General features: G+C 46.3%; 1 protein-coding gene and 1 non-coding gene across 2 annotated transcripts in view; one reads left to right on the top strand and one right to left on the bottom strand.

The window, feature by feature from the left end:
* Nucleotides 1-24,875, bottom strand: part of LOC8039382 (scoloptoxin SSD14) — an 86,017-nt gene that overhangs the window by 10,891 nt on the left and 50,251 nt on the right. Inside the window, exons 6-9 of the mRNA XM_029995156.2 lie at nucleotides 19,734-19,938; nucleotides 16,988-17,063; nucleotides 15,844-16,031; nucleotides 5,832-6,066 (exon numbers count right to left, since the gene is read on the bottom strand). Of these exons, the coding sequence (XP_029851016.2) occupies nucleotides 5,832-6,066; nucleotides 15,844-16,031; nucleotides 16,988-17,063; nucleotides 19,734-19,938 (704 nt within the window). The remainder of the gene's footprint in view (nucleotides 1-5,831; nucleotides 6,067-15,843; nucleotides 16,032-16,987; nucleotides 17,064-19,733; nucleotides 19,939-24,875) is intronic.
* Trnag-ucc lies at nucleotides 24,468-24,540 on the top strand. The gene has a single exon. It is a non-coding gene; the product is annotated as a tRNA-Gly (tRNA).

A 24,875-nucleotide genomic window follows, 5' to 3' on the forward strand; every position in this document is an offset into this window, starting at 1 on the left:
CGTTCCAAACGAACGAAGGACGTCTGGAAATTAAGGGAGATGGCAAGAACTACGCAGTAACACTGGATCAGTAACTACCCGTGCATGTACGATCAAAATAAATTGAAAACCACGTAATCTATTCCGATTTTAAATAACTAAGTACCGCTTTGTTCTTTTTGCTCTTGAAGATGTGCGAAGATGTTTGTTTTGCGTTGAAAACATCACCCGCACGCTCGAAATCTTTGAGAACAAGTGCCCGATAAAAGCTGCCCTTCAAAGAAAAGAATACGAAGAGACACCTTTCATAGCCCACGTACTTTATCCTTTATTTGAATGTTTTTTTATCCGCTCATGCACGACGGGGTCATTTTCAAACTGACAGGACTGGCATATTATGTATATATAAGCGTCACCGGGATGCTGGCGAGCCTTGAACTCACTCTATATTCCTTTTGATTCTTATTTTGCTTTGAATCGTCGCTTGTTTTAACATAGCTGCGAAACACATCTTTGGGATTGAAATGTAGCGAAGTTAAGCATCGTTCACTGATGAAGAACAATGCGCTAACTAAAGCAATTCCACTTTTAGAATGTTAATCAAGGTACATACTATTAGGTACGACCCAAATAAATAAAGGGTTCAGTGTGATTATCCGGCGAAGAGACAAAATGCACGCGCTTTTTCCCATAGGAATGCACAGGAGCCCCGCAAAAGTAGACTGGTTGCTGTCTGTTTCAATTTGCGTCACGGAAGTCGCATAAACACTAGCGCCAGTTGAACCTCCAGCGTACATAATAATAACTCTATGTCTAGAATAAGTGGCGCACGATCTCACGAGCCACCAGCCGCCGGTGGGCGCGAGCACACGCAACTAAGTTGACGTCATAGCTCACGCTTAAGATGACAGTGAAATAATATGTGGGCTCCAGGCGAAAGGAGAATAAATACAAACTTTTCATATCCATAGTGGGGTCTGGTCAAACTAGCACATAGCTTTCACTTGTGTGATGAAAAGGTCGTCTTGATTATCCTTTTTCACTGTCATCTTAAGCGTGAATGGAGGTCAATGACGCCAATTTCGTTGTATGTGTTCGCGCACAACGGCGGCTGCTGGCTCGCGGAAAGAACGTGCGCCGCTTATCATGGACACGAAATTGTTCAATTCAGTATCCCCTTAAAGTCTCAAGTCCGAGCGTGCAGCAATCCTCGTTGAAACCGCGAAGGGTTCGCGATGTGGCCGTTTCCCAGTCTTATGGCCTACCTCCACTCGTGATTCCGAGGGCGTATACTCCTCGGCGATGAGCGTATTTTCGCCTCGAATGGCGCATTCCGCTCATCGCCAACGTATTCTTCGCAGCGTCCCGAGAGCAATCTTAGACCCCCCCAGAGTTGCGTGTTTCCTGACGCGAGCCAATCAGTGTTTGCTGGACGTTGCGTTGAGCGGTGCGTTCTTCCGGTCCATCCTGTTCATTTGTCATCGCTCACGGCTCGATAAACACTCACGTGCCAGGATGCCAGGACGACGAAGGAGGAATCGGGGGCGCTCATTTTTTTCGCGGCATGGATGAATCACCACCGCCTACGGCACAGCTGCTTTGTTGGTGTTCCGCTACATATCAAGTATAGGGCGCACGGGCAATGAATGGTCGTGATTGATCTTGGAAGTTTTGGCGTGATCGCATTGCTAACATGATCGCCCGTGTCTACGTATCGATTCCAGTCGCCTCTTCGAGAAAATTCTACGCAAGCAATAAAACTTACTTACCTTACGACAAAAGGTGATCTGTGTGGCGGTTATTTGAGTTCTACATAAAACATTACAGTATTGCTTTGCGAAGAGCGACTGCGTCCGACACGCAGTAGTCCGACACCATTCAAACTACGACCGGCTTTAAGGAAACACAATATCCAAACACCACAGCCTCTAGAACACAAGAATCAACAGTGGAAACACAAACGAACGAAAGGACACCAGCGGGAACCCCCAAACGTGGTTAGCTATTTGTGCGAGGAGAGTAGACTGGTAACAAAACTTCGCTCGTTCATTCGAGGGGAAGGGGCGAAGCGCCGCCGACGTCGGTGCACCACTGCTTCTTTGGTTTGCGTGCATGTCCTGCTACAGAGCAAGTAGGAGACACCGAATCGTCGTAGTCTCCTCTTCTTTGAAATAGAACTTGACCATGTTGGCGCGGTTCTTCCCGTGTGGCAAAGCGAGCGCGGCGGCGCACGATACAGCGTAAACAACGTTAAGCCTACTTGTACCGAATCATTGACCGGACGTACTACGAGCGGCTCCGAGAGCTTGCCGAGAGTTGCCGAGTGCAGCAGACGACAAGAAATCTCGCGACTTCTCGCAAACGCGACGCCCCGAGAGCAAACGAGGAAACCGCAGCCGGTGGCAGAAACAGATAGATACACATTCGGTTTCTGCTGGTGCCGAATCCGCTTCAACGACAAAAATTGTTTTCGCTGGTGTAAAGGCCCATACGGACATTTGCGTTTGAGCGCGGCGCGTTCCATAGTTGCAAGCGGACGCCTAGCTTTGCAAAGAGCGCTTTCACCATGCTTGTACGCACAGTCGCGTTTGCGCGCAGTCAAGCGCGGCCAAGAGCCAATAACAACGCGCTATCGTCAATAGCGGCTCACCATAGCGAGCGAAATTCACGGCAAGAGGGTGGGTACCGGCGACGGCGTCGAAGCGGTCGATCTTGGGACAATCCTGCTGGCTTCCCCAAGATTCGATCTGGCTTGAACCATCGCAGTCTTCGAAAAAGTTGCTCGCTCGTTCCCCACCGCTTTCCGAAACGGAAAAGCAGGTTCCGCGAACGGAGAACCGGATACGCATCATCGAGTGGCGCGAGCGACCACCTCACCCTCCTTTCCTCTCTCGGCTTCTGATTGGTCGCTTTGGAAACTTGGACGAGTGAGTCTCTTGGCGTCGCGCTACCGAGCGCTGTGGGACGGCGCGCGTCATAGCGCAAGCGACCGCTCCTGGCCGCAAGGACGCTGCTACGCACTCAAACGCGTTCAAACGCGAATGTGCGTACGGGCATTTAATGCCCCATTAGCAGCGACCTGCACAGCCGCGCGTCCGACTTTGGTAGGCGCCGCCCCGGATGAACGAGCGCCAAAGAACCTCGGCCAACCTTGCCCTCGAATTGCCAGTGAAAGCTAGGGTGCCTACATGTTCCCGCCGCTCCGTGTAGGCACCCTAGTGAAAGCAAAAGCGAGCGAGGATGTGGTATGAAGCACTCCAAGCCGTAAATCGAATGCGGCACGGGTTTTCTTTGTGTATCAAATCCCCGTAACGTGTGAAAAATAGGGAGTTTTTGTAGATGTGTTTCGCCGTCCCGCAACGCTGTCCGCAACCCGCTACGATCTCCGGAACTCTGCAATCAAGGCCATCAGCGGGCAGGCGCAGTATCGGCTCTTTGGTCGCGGAAGGCTTAGCGGAGGGGGAAGGGCGGTCTACGGAACCTCCCTGTCTTACTTTGGGCAAAGGGGAAGATATTGCTGTTCGAGGGAGCATGCCCAAAATTTATAAACAAATGATAGAGCACATTCGTCCACGCACAATAGAGAATGCAAATGACAGCCACGCTTCGGTGATACTAAGATTCTAGGTATAAGTAGGGTGCCTACATGTTTCACAGCGGAGCGGCGGGAACATGTAGGCACCCTAGGTATAAGGAAGGAAGCACCCGAACTGCAAGAGGCGCGCGTTATCAGGAAGAGAGGGTTTCACTACCGAGATGTCTTTTATTGGGTTAGCATTAGAACGCTTTGACGAATACCTGGTCTTTCGTTGGTCAGTTCCAGGGACCGAAAGATAAGGAGGACAAGAGGGTGACGGCACTCCGATTGGTACAAAGCGCTGACGTCAGCACGCGTCAGCCCCTCCTTCTCCCGCCTCTCTCCCCGTAGCTGACAAAAACTTGGCCGGATCGTCGTCCAAACGAGCCCTTTGGTTTTCGTCACGCGCGCAGTTGGAGCCCAGTCAGAGAGAAAGAGGCGCCGCGCCCCCCGAGATAACAAAGCCTTAGTGCGCCATGAGTCATCAGAAAAAGTCATTTTTGGACACAGATTGGTACCGCGTCGGCTTTGAGGGAACTTTGAGCCGAACGTTGACGTAATTGTGGTGTTCAATCTGGGCCTCGTGCTTCTCTGAGGACGGCATCTTATTCGGAGGTTTTGTTATTTAGGAGCCTGCAGCGCGGTGGACTGTGGGAGCACTGGCGTCGCCAGGGTGAGCGGCACTAGGGGCCCCCTTTCGATGCAGAGCTGCAGCCCCCGTGACCTAGGGCGGTCTGCCCCCGCCTTTGGGACGCCGCTGTGCACAACTGCAGCTTTGCTATCGCCGGTTTTTCCTCGCTCTGGGTTTTCGTAGTAGCGGTGTGAGGGTCGCCATGTCTTTGTTTATTTAAAACGACGGTTCCCTCCACGAGTGGTATGGCTGTGGTTCTTTTCCCGAGTGATATGAATGAGTGTATCCAAGGGCCTCGACGTATTCTCACAGGCAGAGAGGGCAGAAAAGAGAAAATTCCAGCAAGATCCATTGCTGCATTAATCCGTTAGCATGGCGCTTGGGACATGCCCCTTTTGGGGAAACGCTGACACGGACCCCGTAACGAGGCCACAAAGAGGCAGCAAAAAAAATAAAAAATAGAGGGAGCGAAAGAAATAAGTGAAAAGTCTTTATACATTTACATAAACAGGTTGAAAGGGCGCGTATCCCGGCGTATGCGTAACCTATGTGACGATAGCTGAATCAATACACATACATTTACATCTATCTCCTTTTTCCTAATACAGTTGTGAGTAGCACCTGTGTTTCTCTTTTTCCTTGCGTTCGTTCTTTTTTTTTTTTTGTGCTTTTGACCATGGTTCAAGACGTTCGTCACCAACTAGCCCCCCAACAAGTATTTTTTTGCGTTCACTTTAGCGGAAGTAATTCGGAGGATGTTGTCTGCCGTTGCTGACTTCAGACGCTTCGTTTGCGCACCCGTCTAGAAAAACGTACTTCGTTACCATGGTTACGCTGACCATGGCAGCCGCACTTCATTGTGCGGAAGACGACAACAGTGTGGAGAGATCAGAAGCGTACTTCAGATCTTTTACCCTGATTTTCAATAGATTGAGACGTGAACAAAACGAGCTCGAGAAAATGCCTTAACGCAAATGGCTCATTTTCTTCGGCACATAATAGTTTGACGAGGTTTACATGAAAAGTATAGTTTGGCTAGCAATTGAGACGAAGAGTTTTGTACTGAGACATTTGGCTCAACTACCGATTTGTCAAGAAATTGATGTTGGGGTTTAGGGTCGTACTTTAAACATTAAAGTTTACACAGAAGGAAGATAAGAATAGGAAGACAAAAATTGAACCCGGGAAGTTTGTCCCCACTGGCTACCTTGCACAGGAGAGTGAAAAGAGGCGAATTTGAGGCAAGAAGAGAGAATAAAAAGAAAGAGTATCCACAACGCCAACACAGCAGACACACGAAACTGGATTTAGAAAGGAAACCGTCACCTGCTACATGCTGGACAAGTGAAGAGACACTACAGAGAGATAAGGATTTATGACATGGTACGTTTTCGTATACGCAGAAAAACTGTTCGGCCTGTGTGAAACTCTATTTTATCCTTGAATGGGAAACGTTTATTTTCCTTACCTGCTACCTTATCGCGACAATATATTACTATCCAGGCTGGCCTGGATGAGATCGAAATGAAGATTCCACGTGTTTTTTTACGCTCGATATTATTCAAGATTTAGGGCTGGTCGAGCAAGAAGCCGTCTAGAATCGCCGGACAGTGAGGATGGTCCATCGGTCAAATGGGAACTCACCCAAGCGACGGCGGAGGTGATCTTGGCACCCCCGGAGCCTCCGAGGACGAGCTCCACGTCCCCGTTCCGGTCGACAACGACGCTGGGTGCCGTGGACGACATGGGGCGCTTTCCGGGCCGGATGTAGTTGGGTTCCGAGGAAGACAGGCCCCACGCATTGCTCTCTCCGGGGATCGAGAAGTCGTCCATATGATTGTTCAACACCACGCCTCGGAAAACCACCTGGCTGCCGAAACTGAAAGCGAGTGAGACGCTTGACGATGAAGATTTGACGCTGGTAACCTTCCAGATTTTCGCCCCCATGAAGGGTTTCAAAGCGGCAGGTTTCAAAGGAAAAGTCCTATATAGCTACACTATAAGAAATGTCTGCGCGCCTGCTTACCCGCAAACCACTCAAAGAGCCAATCTCTGCGATCTACGAAATCAGCTCAGCGAGTGATGAGGCAGAACATCCGTTGAGACCAAAATGCTCGATAAAAGTATTTAAGTTAAGTTACTAAATACCTGCGTTATAAAGTATTTAAAATACTACACAAGTTACTTTCACTGTAAGGTATCTTGAGTAGAGCACAAATACTTAGAAATGTATTTCAGTTACTTTAGAAGATACTTCCGCATTGCTTCATTTGTATCGACGTCATTGACAACGACAATTATGCAGCTACGCAAATCTTGGTCACCAGAGTGGTTTATTAGCACGCCACAACACAAAAAAAAAAAGAAAAAAAGTATCGTAGGGCTATTTTATGCAGTCCGACTATAAAGTGCGAAATATTGACACGAATGATAAATGTTGAGGCGGCGAATAACTGAAGAAACTAAACGTTTAATGGGGCGAACTTGTTTACAAAACAAAAGAGAGAAAGGCAGGCGTCGCAGGCGTCGATGTCGGCGAAACAGCAGGAACGACCGCTGGGGCGAGACTGACTCCGGACCGCCACCCGGAGCACCTTTTGTACCCGCGTGTGTTTCTGGAACATTCGGCGTAGAAAGTTCGGCGCGTAGAACATTCGTAACTCGATCAGACGACAAAATTCTCGAACTTACCAGAATGTCAAGTTGAATAAATAAATAAAAGAGAAGTCCGCTTTCTGGTATCAAACCCGGAGACTCCGCGCGAGAGCCAAGCGCGGTAATCATTCGGCCACGCGCTCGCTGGGCAACGCACGTGGCAATATCAGTGATAGATGCCATGTCGCCATCTTTTTTTTTTTTTTTTTTTTTTTTTTTTGACGCGCGCCGCTAAATAGGGGCCAGTAAGTCACTAAACAGGCGCTACATTCGCCACGAAGTCGCTAAAATATTCGCTGATTCCCAAAAGCTTATTAAACCTTTTTAAAGTAAGTGACCCTCAAATAATCGCATCTCAGGTATCTTGAGAGGTTAAACCTACACTGAAAAACAACTAGGATGGTTGTTTCCCAAATAAAACATTACCCATTTAATTGGTAATGTCGACGGTTCGTTGCCAGCTTTGTAGGCTTCAGCTGTGCCAACTCGCCGAACAACTTCTTCTGGAAGTTTGTAGTCGAAAGCGAAAGCCAAGAGCGCAGCCGCCAGCCAAGAGCGGCTGCGCTCTTGGCTAGCGGATAGCAACGTTTGGCTGAGAGCACGTAGGTGCGTGGGCGCGGGAGAGATGATCTGCAGTGTTGGCAGTGTTGGCATTTTATTTAAGCGCGCCGCTAAATTGAGTTTATATCCAAAGCGAACTCGGAATGAGAAGCGGAAGGGTTTAGCCCGGGAGTATCTCTAAAATTGTTCAAAATAACAAGACTACGGTTGAACACCAAAGTCGCTAGCCGCTAAATTAAAAAAAGTCCGTCGCTAAATGTATAAAAAATCGCTAAATCTAGCGACAAAAACGCTAAAATGGCAACACTGGATAGCTTTTACAAAACATTTCTGGGACAACAAGAAAGAGGTCGCTTTAGCTATTGGGGAGGAGGTCAGACCGTGGCGCCCCAAGCGGTTAACTTTAGAACTAGATGGATGGGGGCAACAAATACAATGGCTCAGCGCTCGGCTGACTTAACCGAACGCGGCGTCAGCGTTCGGCTGGAGTTCGTGTTCTCCGGTGAAGGGGAGGAGGGGCTCTTTTGTTACCACTCCGGCCTGCATGAACAATGCAGCATGCACCCTGCCCAGCTCAGCACAAAAGCCCAAGTGGGTCAAGTTCGCATCCTCTGACGACTGCTCTCGGGGGAGATCCGGCACTTGACGTCACTTCACTAATTGTTGGTATTTTTTCATTACACTGTGCCCCGCGCTCTATTAAAAAATATGACACGATCATGACCACAAGGCCTGTGGGCATGTACCTTGTGTTGGGTAAGCACCGAGGTGTGGGGGTGACAACCGGGTCAGAGCGCTTTGCCAATAGTGACATCGCTGAATATCACATCCTGCGGCGCACCTCAGACGCATCGTTTAACTACAATTCATATTCCTTATATGGGGAGTTCACTATAAACGAACTTGGGACGCGGATATGAGTGAATGGATAACAAAGAGAACCCGCATAATAGCCATGGCAGTGGTCGCACCTTCTTCAAGTAGGTTGCGTTCAGCACTCAACGTTGGGGGACACTTCGTTGGCATTTTGAGAGGTCACCCAGCTCCTAGTTTGTTTCCTGTACTGTTCTCTGTTTATCAATGTTCGCTTACAGGCAGTGTTCGCAAGAGCAATAAGTGCCGGATTGACAACACAAAAACCAAACCTCGACGGTTTGCGTTACCGGGGTCAAATATACGAAAAGAAAAACAAAAATGTCTACTTTTTGGTGTGTCCTCTTCTTATTTTCTTCTATTTGTTATTTTTTGACGCTTAAGTCTGCATTGTTCTCGTAGGTCGTTTCCCGGTCTGCTTGCGCCTCAGGGTGGCATCTTTACTTCCGTAAAACCACACCTTTAGTTTGAGGATTTTTTTGGGAGAAACTTTATAGACGCTTTACACACGCGCCAAATTACAGCCGCCATGGCTGACCTTCTCTTGTCCTACCGAGATGCCGAGCAACTGAAACAGTAGTTGACGATCCTCTACAAAGGCTGATGCTTTAGAAAAGGACACAGTTGAATCTAATGTGGCAATAACCTGGCCTGCTATGGTAATGATGAAGTGAAATAAACGAAATAAGAGGAAACAAAAACTGAAGGTCAGTTATGGCGGCGTCCATGCACAGCTGCTGCAAAGCGTCTATAGAAACAAAAGATGCCTTTCGGAAGGCTAGGGGAGAACCCTCATTGTACGAACTTAGGGCTGAAATATGAGTCACAGTCGGCAAAAAAGCGATATTTTCACGAGCTCAGTTAAAGTCACCGTAGCTAATCGGAGCTAGCAACAGGATTCGGTTGCTCGAAAGAATGTTCACGTTTGCCCGTGCCACGCCCACCCCACTTCATACCGGAAAACTCGGAAAATGGCGGAATGTCAAAAATGTATTTAAGATCATGAGTACAAGATATTCGGAATTGTAATTCAGATAGAGTATTAAATACTCTCCATCAAAGGTATTTGCAAGATGCTAAAATACCCCAAAAAGTATTTGAGATACAGTACCTTGAGTAGAGTATTTGAGATAGACGCAAGTCTGGTTTAGACCTAAAATTGAAATCTGCGCTGTGGCATTACGCAATGCAAATCGTCATGCTTGAATTACGTAATGCCACAGCGCAGACATAATTTTGAGGTCTAAACAGATGTTCCGCGTCTTCATTCGCTGAGCTGATTTCGTGGATCGCAGAGATTGGCCCTTCGAGTGTTTTGCGGGTTAAGTAGACGCGCAGGCATTGTTGGAGTGTATGGTGCAGTAGGCGAAACACATGAGCTGGCTGAACCAAATACAAGCCGAGGGTAAAATACATCGTGGGATTCCTCTGGCATTCTAAGACATGGAAGAGGTTGTCGTGATATACATTTTCAAAAAGCAAGGAATATCCAGTGTTTTAACCTTCTTCACATAAAGAAGGCACATGGCAGTGGAAGTAACGACTCCTTTTGAGGACGCGTCTCGTCCGTTTTTTTTTTTTTTTTTTTTAACATCGTATTTGCAAAAAAAGACATGCCAAAGGGCGAGCAAGGTTGTCCGCTCCTCGCGCAGAGTGCCTTGAAGTCACCGAACCACGCTGTGATTGGAGGTATACCGTAGGTAGCCACAAAGTCTCAGCCCCCGAGCCCCAAACTCTTAATTTAGAATAGTGGCGGATAATGAAACAGCTAGCTGAAGTTTGTCTGCTTTTTGTAAAGAAATTGCAGTGGCGTCAGGGCGCCGAGCCGCTCAGTTCTGGCGTCATCTGCAAGTTGTGGCCATGGGCACAGTCATGATCCATATCAGAAGGCGAACATACGACTGTCGACCGCTTCCGACAACGCCACGTTCTGCCGGCCGTGGAGGCTTGTGCGCCTTGCCACGCTTGGCTCGCCGCCATCATATGGATCGCCATAGTGGCATATATATGATCGAAACTCTACGTTGCTTTGTTGGCCACAAACTAAGTAGACAATCTACAACGAATAAACGACTCACGACGGGAGGGTTGCCTGTTAACCCTAAAAGAGAACCGTTGCAGTATTCTTGAATCCACTCACTCACTCTAGGATAAAGGCTTTGTATCCTTGGCATTTGCAACTTACCCACGTCCTGCGCTATCTATGTTGTCGCGTAACGTGAGCAGCCGGAGAAACTAAGCTCCATTCGAGTAAGATTTCAAACACAGCCGGAGTCTGCTGGGTCAGAGCTGCAAAGGCGGAAATAATAAAGACAGGCTTTTCATCTCTACAAGTGAAAGCTACGCGTGCTTGTTAGACCAATTAATCGCTTACCTTTTTACACCAGACACCACTGTGCAGATGAAAAACTTGTCTTTATAATCCTTTGGCCCGAAGCCCATGCATTTCACTGTCCTCTTAAGCGTGAATGGAGGTTTTTGACGTCATTTTTGTTGCGTGTGCTCGCGCACACCGGCGGCTGCTGGCTTGTGGGAAGAACGTGCGCCACTTACTATGGACACTAAATTCCTTGGTTCAGTATCCCTTTAAGACATAGACGCTTAAGTCCTACAAATGAGGCGAAGTCTGAGATTGACAAAAAAAAACCCTTTGTAGTGTTATTCATTATATACGAGGTGTTCCTTCGTTTTACGATAGTAATAAAAATAAAATAAAAAATTATTTCTCTTACTAATCTTTTAGTCAAGCACCGGAGAAAAGGGGTTATGTAGAGGTAACCCATATTTCATGGACATTGCAAGAAGCCGTTTCGCCTAGGAAATTTTTGCCCTCAATTAAACTGAACGTTCGATGGAGACGCATAACGGCCCTTGATCTGATCGTGTTCGTTTGCTGAGTAGCGACAATTGCGCTAATGCACGAATCGCTTCCTCGTGTGGCTCCTGAAAACAAAATGTCGGCGCAGTACTGAAATGAGCACCCATTAGGTACTTTTAATGGTTACGAGTCAACAGTCCAACGTGCATTCTCTATAAATCAGAACGCGCGTGCCCGTGGTTTCGGAAAGTGAGCGAAATACAGCGCCGTGCGCACAAGCGCTAAAAATAGGGCACGTCAGAATTAAGCGCTTCAGATCTGGAGTTACCAAAGCTTTTGTTCTACCGACGTTACACGGGCGCTCTCAAGTGTTGAGTCAACCATACGTCCTTCAAGTTTCTTTGAGACAAACGAAATTGCCTAACCCCAACACCACCGCCAAGCTGCTACAAAAAGGATAACAAACAAGAATTTAGTTCATACGCACTCAGTAGTAGTGGCACCGCGGTAATTTCCCAGGTTTCTAAAAAGTATCTTGGTTGGTTTTCTGTACTTTTTTGTCTGTCACTGCTGCTGAGTGATTTTTGTCAAACGTACCCAAGCTTTGCCTGGAATAACACATGCCTTGAGTGCAATTCACTGCTTCCCGGTGATGCAAATTATCTGTTATGTTCAGTGTAAAGCTATTTATCACATTGTCTCGTGCTACGGAGTAAATATCAAACGTGCAAGAAAAAAAGTTATACTTCAAGAAAAGTTCTGAAAATGAACACCATGCAAAGGGACACAGGCGCGGAGCAGCCTATAAGCACCTCCGAACCAGACGAGGAAACAAAAATGAATCTAGAATGTGAGATCTTTGAGATGCAAACCCAACTTTTTGCGAGGCTTGAAATAGAAAAAAAAAGTGGACACAGTTCTGGGCGTTAAAGGTCCAGTTGAAGGTATTGACCGGTCATTACAGGAATTAAAAACGGTTAAAGCGCAGGCGAGCTGGTGTAAGTTATTCATGATGATTGAAAACCTGAGACTGTGGTTTGAAAAACGGAAACTCGTGGAGGAGAAAGAAAAAGGGTCAGACAATGTCTCAAACTCAGCTAAAAACTTTATTGCCGCTACGCCTTATATACACCTTTCCCGAACGTCGCCACCACCACAACGGTTGATCACCCAACTACAAACAATTCACCAAAATCACAATACACCGAACCTTAAATAATACATTACAATACATACATACATACATAAAATACACAATACCTTAAACAACAATACAAAAGAGAAGCGTGCCCTATCGTTTCCATATTCACCCAGTACACGGGGTCCAATACTAACAGAAACACAAGGTCGTCGCCACCGCACCCGGAAGGACTTCAACGCGGACGACGACGGGGGGTAGGTTTGAAACGGTCATTGTGTTTTCCGGGTGCGGTGGTGACGACCTTGTGTTTCTGTTTGTATTGGACCCTGTGTACTGGGTGAAGATGGAAACGATAGGACACGCTTTTCTTTTGCTTTTTTTATGTATTGTTTAAGGTTCGGTGTATTGTGATTCTGGTGCATTGTTCAGAGATCAACCGTTGTGGTGGTGGCGACGCTCGACGTTCGGGGAAGGTGTATATAAGGCCTAGAGGCAATAAAGTTTTAGCTGAGTTTGAGACGTTGTCTGTCCCTTTTTCTTCCTACCTCACGAGTTTCCGTTTTTAAAACCACAGTCTCAGGTTTCAATCATCATGTATAACTTACAGGAATGTTCGCTGAAGTATGATGAAGTGATGGAGCAGATGAAGGTGCGAAGTGAGGAGATGGCCGGTCTGAAGAAGCGCGTGAAATGACTCCGGGTGAAAGTAAACGACCAACATATTGTTAAACTAAGACAATAAGTAAATTATCTAGAACAATATAGCAGGCGACCAAACTTGAAAAATACACATGTAAACGAATGTCTGCTTAGCAAGCTCAGCCACCTGGAAAATGACCTCGAACATCCACAGCTTCATGGAACGGAGGCCGAAGCCATTCATTGACTTCCCTAGCGATCTGACACGCCTGCCCCCGTCCTTGTACGCTGGACATTGAGCGAAACAAGAGACTCTTAGCTCAAAAAAGCGGGATATGAAAAAAATTAAGGCGAAAAGTTTACTAAATGAAAACCCCACAGCACAGAAACAGAATCTTTTCTGTCTGATGTGGTCGGAAGCTACTGAAACAGACTATCAGTTTGCTTGGGAAAACAATGGTAAAAAGATATTTTGCCGAGGCCCCGGCGTCCAAGTCGTCAAAATCAACTTGGAGGAAGGTATAAAAATGATAAGGAGAAATACACCGGCCTTGAGTATGTTGGGGAGACGTACAACGCCGGGATGAATTGATCCCTAAAAATGATCGTCATGGAAAGGCTGCTAAAGTCTGGGTATTTCTGGAAGTTGACTGCCAGTGTTTTATTGAGCGTTTCTTTCACCTTTCTTATAGGATCTATTGGCCAGGAAGTGTAGGCATTGCTGTCAAAAAGCTAAAGCATCTTTTGGTTGTACTTCTCTATGTCCATGACGACGGTAACGTTTCCCTTGTCTGCCCGCAACACTACGATGTTTTTGCCTTTCTTGAGGCGACGCAAGGCCCAATTTTTCTCTGCCGAAATGTTAAGAGGTTTCCGCTGGACTGCCTGAGGTATGAAACCGATGGTTTTCAACCGACCCTTTTCGCGAGCAGACGGGTCTACCCCGTTAAGACCGTCTTAGATGAACGCAACCATACCGGGGACGGGAGAGCTTGCGAGTGGTTAAATTGAAACCCCGGCCTCTTGCCAGTACCAATGTCTCTGAGCGTGAGAGCTCTCTCGATGAGAGATTGCATACAAACTTTGTATCGAGTCCGCGAAGGCTGAAGGCTGAGTTGTCCGGCTGAAGTGCAGCCAGCTTCCTTGCATGCACCAGTTCTTTCGTCCGAGAGCACGTGGAAGCGGTGTCCCTGGCCAAAATATCCAGGGCCTGGAACACCTCAAGAAACAGGTGGTCCAGTTGTCGTCGGATGAGAAAGAGGTTTATGTCTTTCCTCTTGATGGGAGTTATAGAAGAAAAGTACTCGTCAGCATGGCTTCCTGAAAGGTCGTTCTGTGGAAACTAACCTTTGTTTATGTGTTCATTGATTTGTGCCCTTTATTCTCCCCCGTGGTCATGTCAACACAGTTTACTTCGACATGTCAAAGGCTTTCGATAGAGTAAACCATGAGTTGCTTATATGGTGTTTCTTCTATGCTTACCTAGATGGTTTCAGTCTTGTCTAAAAAAATTGAAGAAGCAGTCTGCGAAGTTTAAACAGCTTCTCAAAACCTTTTGTTCCTTCGTCTGGTGTCTTCCAGGGTACTAATTTGGGACCCCTATTGTTTATTATTTTAATGACGATATTGAAATATGCATAAAAAAGTCTAAGTAGTTATGCGCTGCTGATCTGAAGCTTTCTTGACACGTCGGGTGGCTCGCTGACTGTGGATATTTACAGAATTATGCGTCACGTGTCCACGAGTGGTGTTTATCCAATCATTTAATGCTCAATCCTAATAAAAACAAGGTATTATCAATGTATTGACTACGTCAACAGGTTTCTGATGACTACGTTCTCGGTACCACTCCTTTTTTACGCGTCACTACATTCCGTGACCTGTTCTTTTTTATAGCCATCTTTCTTTTTATGTACTCCAGATTGTTACCTCTAATTTAAAGAGTTGGGCATGATTCGTCATTTGACGAAGGAGTTTAGCAATTCCTTGTCTATTATTAGTCTTTCTGTTGCCTCATTCGTTGCAGGATTGACTTCGCCGGTGTTGTTTAGAACCATCTTACATTATCTGAATTAAAACAAATTGAACATGTTCAGAAGATGCTCATTAGTATGATTTATGATCGGTATTTTCATAGAAAGTGTTTTATGATTATACCTGCATTCTTAGAAATCTCAACTTTCAAACTTTGCCAAGCAGAAGAGTCGTGCGAGACGTATTATTTTTTTAATATGAGGATTCACGGTCAACTTGATTGTGCTATATTTTCTGTGAACTTCCACGCACCTATCCGTGGTAGTGGATATGTCTGTCCATTTTATCCTTTTCATCGGAAGAAGCTGTGTCATTACTAGTTTGCAACTTACTTTTAATGGCATGTCGACTAACTCAATAGATAATATTGTTAACTGCAAACATTTTAAGCGTGAAGCAGACTCGCTATTGTACACATAGCTACCATATCGTTTTTACACCTTTTTTATAAGATCGTATGCGTGGATATATGCATGTCGTCACAGATGCATAACTGTTTGCGAGCATGCTATAGTTAGTACTTATGTTTCTTATTCAATGATTTCGGTCGTTTTGAGGCACGAAGAACCAAATAAATAAATAATTACATAAATATCATTTTCACCGTCCCGACCGGAAGCCCTTTCGAGCAAGCTACGGCATTTTCGCCGAGCCCAGTACCTCGAGGCCCTTGCATAGCTGAAAAGTGGATACAGAAGCTGCCATGGCGACACAAGCGAAGTGTGAAGGCAGACAAATAGAGCTTGTACATGCAGGAGTCGGACGTTGTAACGTAAAATGAGGAGCCATAGAGGCTACAGGCGCGAGCGGTCATTGTTGATTCCGGGGACGAGCGTTCGTACTGTCTACGTGCAACTGAAAGGGAGATGCTCGTGCTTCTAGCTTTGGCTGCAGTGAAATGTACGGCGGAGAGAGAATACCGAAAGGTCACGTACTATGTGTTGATGGTGGCGGTGACAGCGATGGCGTCCCCGTTCTCATCCAGCAGGGACAGGTGTGACGTCCCATGGTCCTGCCTGAAGGCGCCCAGACCGCTGTAGTAGGACGGGCCGAAAGTCTTGTCATCTCGAATCTTCTTCCGCGTTCTGTCCGCGTAGTCGCTTGACGTCATTTGGTCCACCAACTGCGGCCACGTGAGCGAGAAACTGTTAGACGAGTCTGGTTACATTTTGCGCGGCTCCCTTTTTGCTTCATTCAATGGCCGTCTTCCGACATCCACCCCTCCGAATCTACAGGTTTGCAAGTACGACCTCTGGCAATCTTGCTGGTGGAGGCCGTCCGACTAGATATACGCTTCAGAATAACGACCGTTCGACTATTTTTACATATAAAATACCGTTGGCAGTTATAGTCGAACCTTTTTTTGAGGTCACGGAAGCTGTTTTTCGGTCTGCGAAAAATTAAGAAGAAACTAAAACTGTGTCAGAGAAGAAAAATATCGACCGAGCTTCCAGAACTGCATTGATGCAGTTCTGGAAGCTCGGTCGATATCAGTTCGATGCTCGGTCGATATCAGCAGTTCCCATAATCTACCCAGGAACCAAAAACATCTCAGCCTATTGCCTAACGGGCAAGATACCAACACATGTTTCGACACACGGGTTTGCATAATTGTACCCCACTTTCGTAGATCACCTTCTATAGATAGGCAAGCACCTTGAATGGGTTCTGGACAAAGTTTAAAAGGACCGGTCAAGAGTTAGTCATTTTAGACAACAGTGGAAGATGGAAACTGTAGAAAAGGCTTTCACCGGTGGAGGCATAAAGAATTTCGAGGAATCAGGTGGCCCCGAATAGTAAGCAACCTATTCAGATGTTTCATCTGTCGAATTTTGTACGTCTGAAGTAGAGCAAAGTTAATTTGAAGCAGTGTTCGCCGTGGATAAATACAATTTTATTTAAACCTCTTACATCTCGTCGACTATCGCTTGTGATCACTGAAAATTAATCACGATGCTTCCTTCCCTCTTCGCTTCGCCTCCTTCTCATGTGAACCAATTCAACCCTACTTCTCTGACGACCTCTACAATTCTTTTCTATTTTTCTCTCTATATATTTCCGACATATTCTGCGTCTCACCTTTGTGACGTCGACGAAGGCCGAGTCCCCTAGCTGACTCCTCTTGGCGTAGGCGAATTTGCACGACTCCACAAACCTGGTCACGGTGGGCCAAGACACGGAACGTACGTTGGAATTCAAATGCAACATTCTATCGTCACCCGCTGTCTATTTCGAGCGGGATGGACTACATTCGCACTTTCCGGCGGCATAGTGGTCACATCGTCGATTCCCGCCGACGAGCTTCCAGGGGAAATCTGCTGAAACTAGTTCGCTTGCAAAAGCAGACCACGACGATTGTCGCCAAGTCCAGGCACCGGACAGAGGATGAAAGCTGACGGGCGAAGATGCGTTTTGTCCTTCCCCATTGCTTTTGTCTTTCTTTCATAAGTTACGCAATCTATCTTTCTATCTGCGTTGTCCGCTTTGTTTGTCGGTCCGACACGTCGATTTTCGCGGAAAAAGATGCAAAAATATATACAAGGTACTTGTGCAGGTGCGGTTTTCGGTTTGTGCAGGTGAGTTATACGGCCAGGGGAACATGGTACCATGGTATAATCGTAACGATCAGTTGGTGTATAGGCTAAAATATGTAAATTTACGCTTCATTTATTTCAAATAAACATATATGGTTCTAATTATAAACTCCCTGAGCGCGATCAGAAAACACTTCATGAGTGAATATTAGAACGACTCGGAGCACGTAGGAAGCACGGTCTAGTGCTAAAGTGCGCGGGTTTTCTGTCTCGTATCATAGCCCCCGCATCGTGCCTGCTGCACCAGTGGGAACTCACTACTGCGCTTACCACGCGCTCAAAGCCTTTCTAGAAATTTCTTATATAACGGTTTTCATGGACGCTCAGCAAGTTTCTTATTGAAGCCGTGTTTTTTCTCGATAATCAAAAAATATTGAACACATATTAGTTAATTATTTTACTCACGGCGATGATTAGCCTCCTATATTATTTATTTATTTGACTTCTGGTGCTCCTACACAGCCCGTGGGCCTATGGAAGGGTGTAGCGACTGTCACAAACATATCGCATTGACGCAGAACGCTCGTTGCAGAAACAATAAAGAGCAATTGTAGCAGACTGGTGAATTGGGCCAAGTGGTATTTTGACGACATGCGCGCTGTTTGCGCGCTGTTTTTTTAATCATAAAGTAAATGTAAATTAAAAAAAAAATATATTTGACACAACGTAAACGAAATAAAAAAAAAAAAAACAACGTTACTGGCAGCGTTTGCGGAGTATGCTAGAACGTATCTAGTCAGTGTAAAAGGAAATTGCACTCAACAGAGTTGATAAAACAATACTCGCAATTACATACGGTCTGGTATAAACTGTTAAGACACGAAAACCTAAATAAGGAAATTTCACGCAGCAGTTTTCTACATAACAGTACTGGCAAATTCAAAAAAGGTTTAGCCTAAATTGTATCGCAAAATGTTCACTCCAAAATGTATCTACCTCCGAATTTTTTACCACAGCCGACGTATTAAACGCATACTAGGTATGTCCCAGGGTCCGATGTTTTTCGACTCTGCGCAACCAACTACACGGTGAACTGGGAAGAGGCGTGTTACTTACAGCAATAGAAACAAAGAGGTTAGTTTTAGACGGTTAATGAAACCTTGGAGACATTTCTGAAAAGGGGAGAAATCCGGTGCCTGCCTCCTTTCGAGGAGCTAATGCAAGTTCAAAAGTTTCAACAGATGCTCATGACTAAAATAAATCCGCCAATTAAGATGACAATCGTGAAGCAGTCGAACAAACTTTTTCTGTACACCTTCAACTTAATTTTTGTTAGCCTTATTCTACAAGTTACAAATCACACTAAAGAGCTTTAATACAGGCAAGATAAGTGATCGATACCGATGTAGGAAGCAAGAATAATTCTTACACTGGCGAGTTATTATGCTCATCGACAGCTATGTTCGGTAACATGTATTGCTCAATTAAGTCATCTACTCAGAATATTTAATTTCAGTATGTAATAAAACGCCCATATCTCGTACAATTCAAACGCTGCAAATCAAGCATTTGTTAAAAGCGTACTCAAAAGGGATTTTCAAAATTTTCATCGAAAAGTATATTTGTTTGGTTTTAGCCAAATTGTGAACCAAGTTCTTTTTCTTTTTTTAATTCTGCCAGTGCGTTTATTATTATGTCTCCTTTGCCACACACCCCACCTGTACCAATTTCATTAGTGTAGCCCTCACGACAATTTTTAATCTGTTAAGTTCATATTAAAAAAAACGAAACATCCTTAATGGTATATACTCGAATCCAACGTATATTTGAACACCGTTACCCACGCAATAATTGTTAAATTCCCGAACATCTAGCAGTCTATAACTATTCATAATTCGCCTCTTTTTTTTTTTAGGAACTGTGTACTCTTTAATAAAAACATATCTGATTCTAAAATACTATGGTAACTGGAATCCGCGAGCATACTCTACTAGCAATGTTTTCCGCAGCATTGGGGTAATCGCAGGCCACGAGAATATTGCCCCGGGGCATATCTGGGGCAATTTTATGCTTGACAAACTGACAACGATGTTGTATGTAGATTCAGCTAAGGGACAGATCCCTGAAGGCATAAAATTAGCTCGTCTAATAAGCCCGAGTGCTTTACGAATTCAGCCTCAGCTGAACACAACACTCGTGTTCAATCTGTGCTGGGGTAAACCATGGAACACCAGGGCACTCCAGATGTGTCGAGCAGCTTTTGTTGGCCGGTTCTTTGGCGCGTGTTTCACCTGTGCGCGGTGAGCGAGTCGTCCGCCAGCCTCCCAGTGGCGTTGTCTCGGTATCCGTCCATGATGCCCAGGATGTGGGCGAGCACTGCCCCACTGCCTGGGGGCGGCACCGAATGCAACACGCGTCCGCCAGAGAACCTGGCCGTCATGGTCCGGTTCCACACCACCTTGTAGGAGCTGAGATCTGCCGTCGTCATCAGTCCTTCTGGAAATAACGAAAGTGCGGTGAACCCAGATTGTTAACGGGGAGCGAACGCTCGCGCTACAGAACGCACGATGTTCCATCTCCAGCCCCGTTCGTTTCGACCTGGATCAACGTCGTACCAGCGTGCGGTCGTGCACCACTACTCCGTGATGAACGTGAAAAATCCCGGGTCAGCAATCCTACATCACTGGCCAGATCGGTTATTGCAGCGGAGGCACGAAACAGCACTTCGGGCAAACGAGCACCACACAGTCTAGCCATACACGCAATAGAATAGTAATTGTGGTGGAATCTTAGTAATGTAAAATCACCATACTTGGTGTTATTATAAAATGTACAGCAGCCAAAGCTACGAAATGCCAGGTAAAACCACGGACCAGTTGAACACAAAATTTACATTTATCCCACGATTATAAATCCGACACTGAGAACATACAAAAACGGACAACCATATGCAAGGTGTCAAACAAAGCCACTGTTGTTTTGTTTGTTTTTTCACATTTACACGATCGTTCGCAGGTAAATACTTCTCCGAAAGTCGCATCAGTATGCCGATCCACGCACACTGATAGCACGTCGAAGAAATATATCCCGTGGCTACTAACTCGCTCATGGTCGAACCTGGGGGCACGTAGCTTTCCATGCGGCCTATCCTATGATAAGAGAAAGTATTGTACGCTATAGCGTATGCGGCTTCCCCTCCCCCGATTTCCCAGCGACAAATGGCGTCACTACGCCACTCAGCACGAATACGTTATTTTTTACACAGAAAAAAAAAAGCTTCCGTTGGTCCCTTTCACCCAAGATGAATTCACCTCAAAGCAAAGCTCGGCTTTTTGCTCAATGCGCCGCGGCACGCTGCACATCGAGCGTTGTCTATACCTCACCCTGAATCCCGTGTCGATCATTGATGTTCCTTTATTCGATTCAGAAGGGCGAGTCGTGTCCCGAACCAATAGTGGTTCAAGTGTATCGGTGGTCCATGACACCCATCGGCCTTGTCATTGCCTTATATCTGACCATAGTCAAAACCACCCGAAGAAATCCACAGTCCACGCTTCTTGCTTCGTTCTTCGGACGACGGCCGTCATCAAAGTGCTGGAATCCCTGCCTTTCTTTGAAGTAGTCATCGAGAAGGAAGAAAAAGCCTCCGACGAACCATTCATTGACATCGGTATTTTGCCAATGTAGAATGCAGAGCAACTCTACAATTGAGGAAAAAAGGCTCATAGCTAACATTCGGCCATTTTATTACTAGAAAAACGCCGGTCGCAAAACCAGTCACTCGGGGCTCTTTTACTGAATCTTGTTCGATGAAGACTTAAAGACTGTCTACTTGAGAAGCATAACGAGCCGACTGGGAAAAAAGAGTCGAATTCAAAATGTACGTTTTAGGACTCCCAAAACTCAGGAAACACGTTTAAGAAAAACACGGTTTAAACGCTCAGTGGCGCGGACTACAGGAACTGGAGTGCCTTCCCGAGTTTCTGACCTCGCAGCTCTCTGTGCTGTGTTCAACTTAAAGTATTTGCTAGATTTTGATCGTTTTTTTTTTTTTGCCAATAGCTAACAGTGCAGCGAAAGAACCTCCAGCAAGCACTCGTTTCCTCCCGTCGTGTCTTGGCTGCCCCTTGACGATGAAGAAGGGAGCTGGTGCTAGACGGCTGGACGTGAGACAGCTGAAATATCTCCCTTCCCTTCCTACACTGTCCGTATAATGTTCCGAGTGTCAGATATTTTCTAAAGGATGATCACCTCTCGATGCTTCGAGTGTACCACCAGGCAGTAGACAGTCCGGAAGATTCGAAAACCAAGGTAAGGTTTGGTCTCGATATGGCCTTCATGACGTATAAGCCTCTTAGACTATAGAGTGCCAAAAACCAAACCTAATTTTGGGATAGGGTCAAGAGGGAAAATATGTTTTAGTAACCGGTGAGCAAATAAAAGGAGGTGATTAGATATCAAAAAGGTTAAACATCGGTCGACACGAGTTGCGGGGTTAAAGGGGCCGTGCAACAATTTTCGGACTTCGGGAAAATAATTCTGGCAGTTGTGTCCTTTTACGCCTGGAGTAAAAAAATGCAAAATTAGTTTTGCCCGCGCGCGTGGGTTATTTAAAGAGGTGGATAAGAGATACCCGGTCGGTTCGCTATGGCGTCGAGCCCCGGGAGGCGAAGGCAGTAGAACCTCGGTCATAGGATAGCCGGCTGGACCGCCACGGCATTGAACTCCGGTGCAAACACCTTTGCGTTGGACCCTAACGCGGTCCCGTTCCCAAGGAATGCCGGGCGGCCCAGTCCCGGCATGATTCCAAAAGACACCGGCGTCTCGAAGCTCTCAATGCCAAAGATGATCACCCTAGATGGTCGAGCACCCAGAGATTGGCGCCAGCCGCCGTGGGCTACGACACCTCGTGAGCCGGAATCACCAGCTGGCTCGTCCCAGCGGTACGTTGAGCCAAATCCACTCCCAAATCTGTTAAACCACGCATGACCGTGAATGTGCTAAATGCCCCAATATCCGCGCTTCTAGATGCAGGCGCAAACATATCGCTAATTGGGGATATCGTATTCAACTTGTGTAAAACGAAAAACGTAAATCCTCGGACGGGACATGTACATTTTCACATGGCGACGGGATCTGTACTAGCTGCTGTCGCTGCTGTGCGATTGCGAATATCCTTCCGTGGCAGAAAGAGATGGCAACGCCTCGTGTACCTGCCCGGGCTACCAGTGCAGATTATCTTTGGAAGAGGTTTTACCGTGCCGAATCGATTTTGCTAGAATTGGCTATCGGTTGAGAGACGAAATTGGGCTAACGCAATTTACGAGACGCGAGGATTACATTCTTGGTCAGACAATTCCGGCAAACTTTGCGGGGCAAGTTTCTTTACTTCGAGACAGCGCGCACAAGGCCGTGCAACCCGTAGCAGCGGCCAGAACCAGCGGCTGGAACGTCTATTGGAGCCACTCTCGCCGATGTCTGCGGAAAGGACGGGGAAAACTTATCTTCTGCGTCATGGTATCGAAACCAAGGCTGCACCGCCCCGAAGGTGCAACCCGAGATCCTCAAGTGCCCACAACCGCGAACTTCTAGGTGCGGTGCTCAAGGAAGGGATCGACACGGGTGCAGTACGTGACTCTAAAAGCCCTCACCGGTAGTCCTTGCTCCAAAAGAGGATGGCACGGCCAGACTGTGTGTAGGCTATAGGCGACTAAACGAAGTATCGATCAGAGACAGTTATCCTTTCCCGAGTATTTCCTCGGTTATTTACGGCCTTGTAAAGGCGACTGATTTCACAACCCTCGACTGCAGCGGGGATTCCTTCAAATCGAAGTGCAGTCGGCTGACGTGCAAAAGACGGCATATATTTGCCATAGATGATTGTCAGAATTCACTCGCCTTCTACTTGGGTTGTCCAATTCACCCGCCAGCTTCGTGCGCTTAATGGACGTTGTTCTCGGTGACGCACAATATGAATTCGGCATGGCGTACATGCATGACGTGGCCGTGTTTTCACGAACATTCAGGAACACTTTATACATCTCCGAGTATACTCGAACGAATGCGTCAGGCCGGGCTTACTTGCTAAGCACAGCTTAGAAAAGCTGCGCTTTTCTTTGCGTTTTATTTCTGAGGCACGTCCGCTTTGACCTTGAGCGGCGCGTGCTTGATGTCGTATTTTTATGGCCATCTTCGCGCGCAACACCGACACCGCCTTTTTGCGTAATGGGGCATATACGGCGTTCGTCTTAAAACTGCCTGTGCTCTTAAGTCATAGTGAGTCAATGGCGTTTGAGAATAATAAACCTGATTTTATCTTCTCAGTATTGGCAGTATGTAGAGCCCCCTCGGGAAATATTGATGCTTTTCAAGATGAACTTCGTGACTGCTTCGAGGCGACATTGACAATAAGAAAAATCAGCAGACTACATAGGATGCTCTCGCTTTAAAATACTATTGCATTAAGAAAAAAACGACAGAAGCGACCAAAACCCCGGATGGATTCTATTGGCGAGGCTCGCATCGCTTGCGACGTTGTGAACGGCACACACTGGTCCCGGTCACTTTGTCGTCGTTTCGGCTGCTGCGAACGCAACCGACGCAAGTGTGTAAACCAGGGCGCTAGATCGTGTACTACAAATAATTAAAGCCAAACTTTTTTTTTTTCTGGGGTAATATTTTTATTGGCCGGGAAAAAAAAGATAAATGCAAGCACAAAATTTCGATATTCAGTAAAATTAAACAGGAAGCTTTTTGGGTTGTATTTTTGAAATATCCTATCCAGACATTAGAGTGGAAATGACACCTTTTTACGTAAAATAAAATTGACGGCTAATTACAAATTAGTCGCTCTTTAAAAAAAAGGCATTTGTGATATTATTAAATGCAATTAAATGCAAAGGTGCAAGCGCTTGCACCTTTGCATTTAATTGCATTTAATAATAACCATAAATTGCAAGCTTCGCCTTTGTTGGTGTTAGAGTAGTGGCAGCTGATAAAACCCGCTTGCTCTACTGACGTCTAACCCCTGGTTAGCTCAGTTGGTAGAGCGCTCCTCCTCCAATGGAGAGGTCCCGGGTTCGATACCCGGACCAGGCGGATTTTTCGGTCGCTCACCAGTCACCTAGCTGTGTTTGGAGATTTATGTTGGTCCTTTGTTCCTCTTCCCCTTCTCCAGGGATTATTTTCATCAGCCTTTGTGATATCTGCGGTTACCAAATCAGAATAACCTTAATCGTAGCGAAATTGCCACGATGTCATTGATAGAGATTGTCTTCCTCCTCCAAACTATCAGCCGAGGCCTTTCTTCGAGCCGCATGCAAAAAGGCATTGTCTCGTAGTCGGCTTGGCAGTGCGTTTTTTTCGAACGAATGTTTGGAGGTTTCAAGAAGGGGCTGCTCTTTCCCGGGTTCCCATTACAAAAAGGATTGCAT

Source organism: Ixodes scapularis, unplaced genomic scaffold, assembly GCF_016920785.2.
Source record: "Ixodes scapularis isolate PalLabHiFi unplaced genomic scaffold, ASM1692078v2 ptg002900l_1__unscaffolded, whole genome shotgun sequence".
Lineage (NCBI taxonomy): Eukaryota > Metazoa > Arthropoda > Arachnida > Ixodida > Ixodidae > Ixodes > Ixodes scapularis.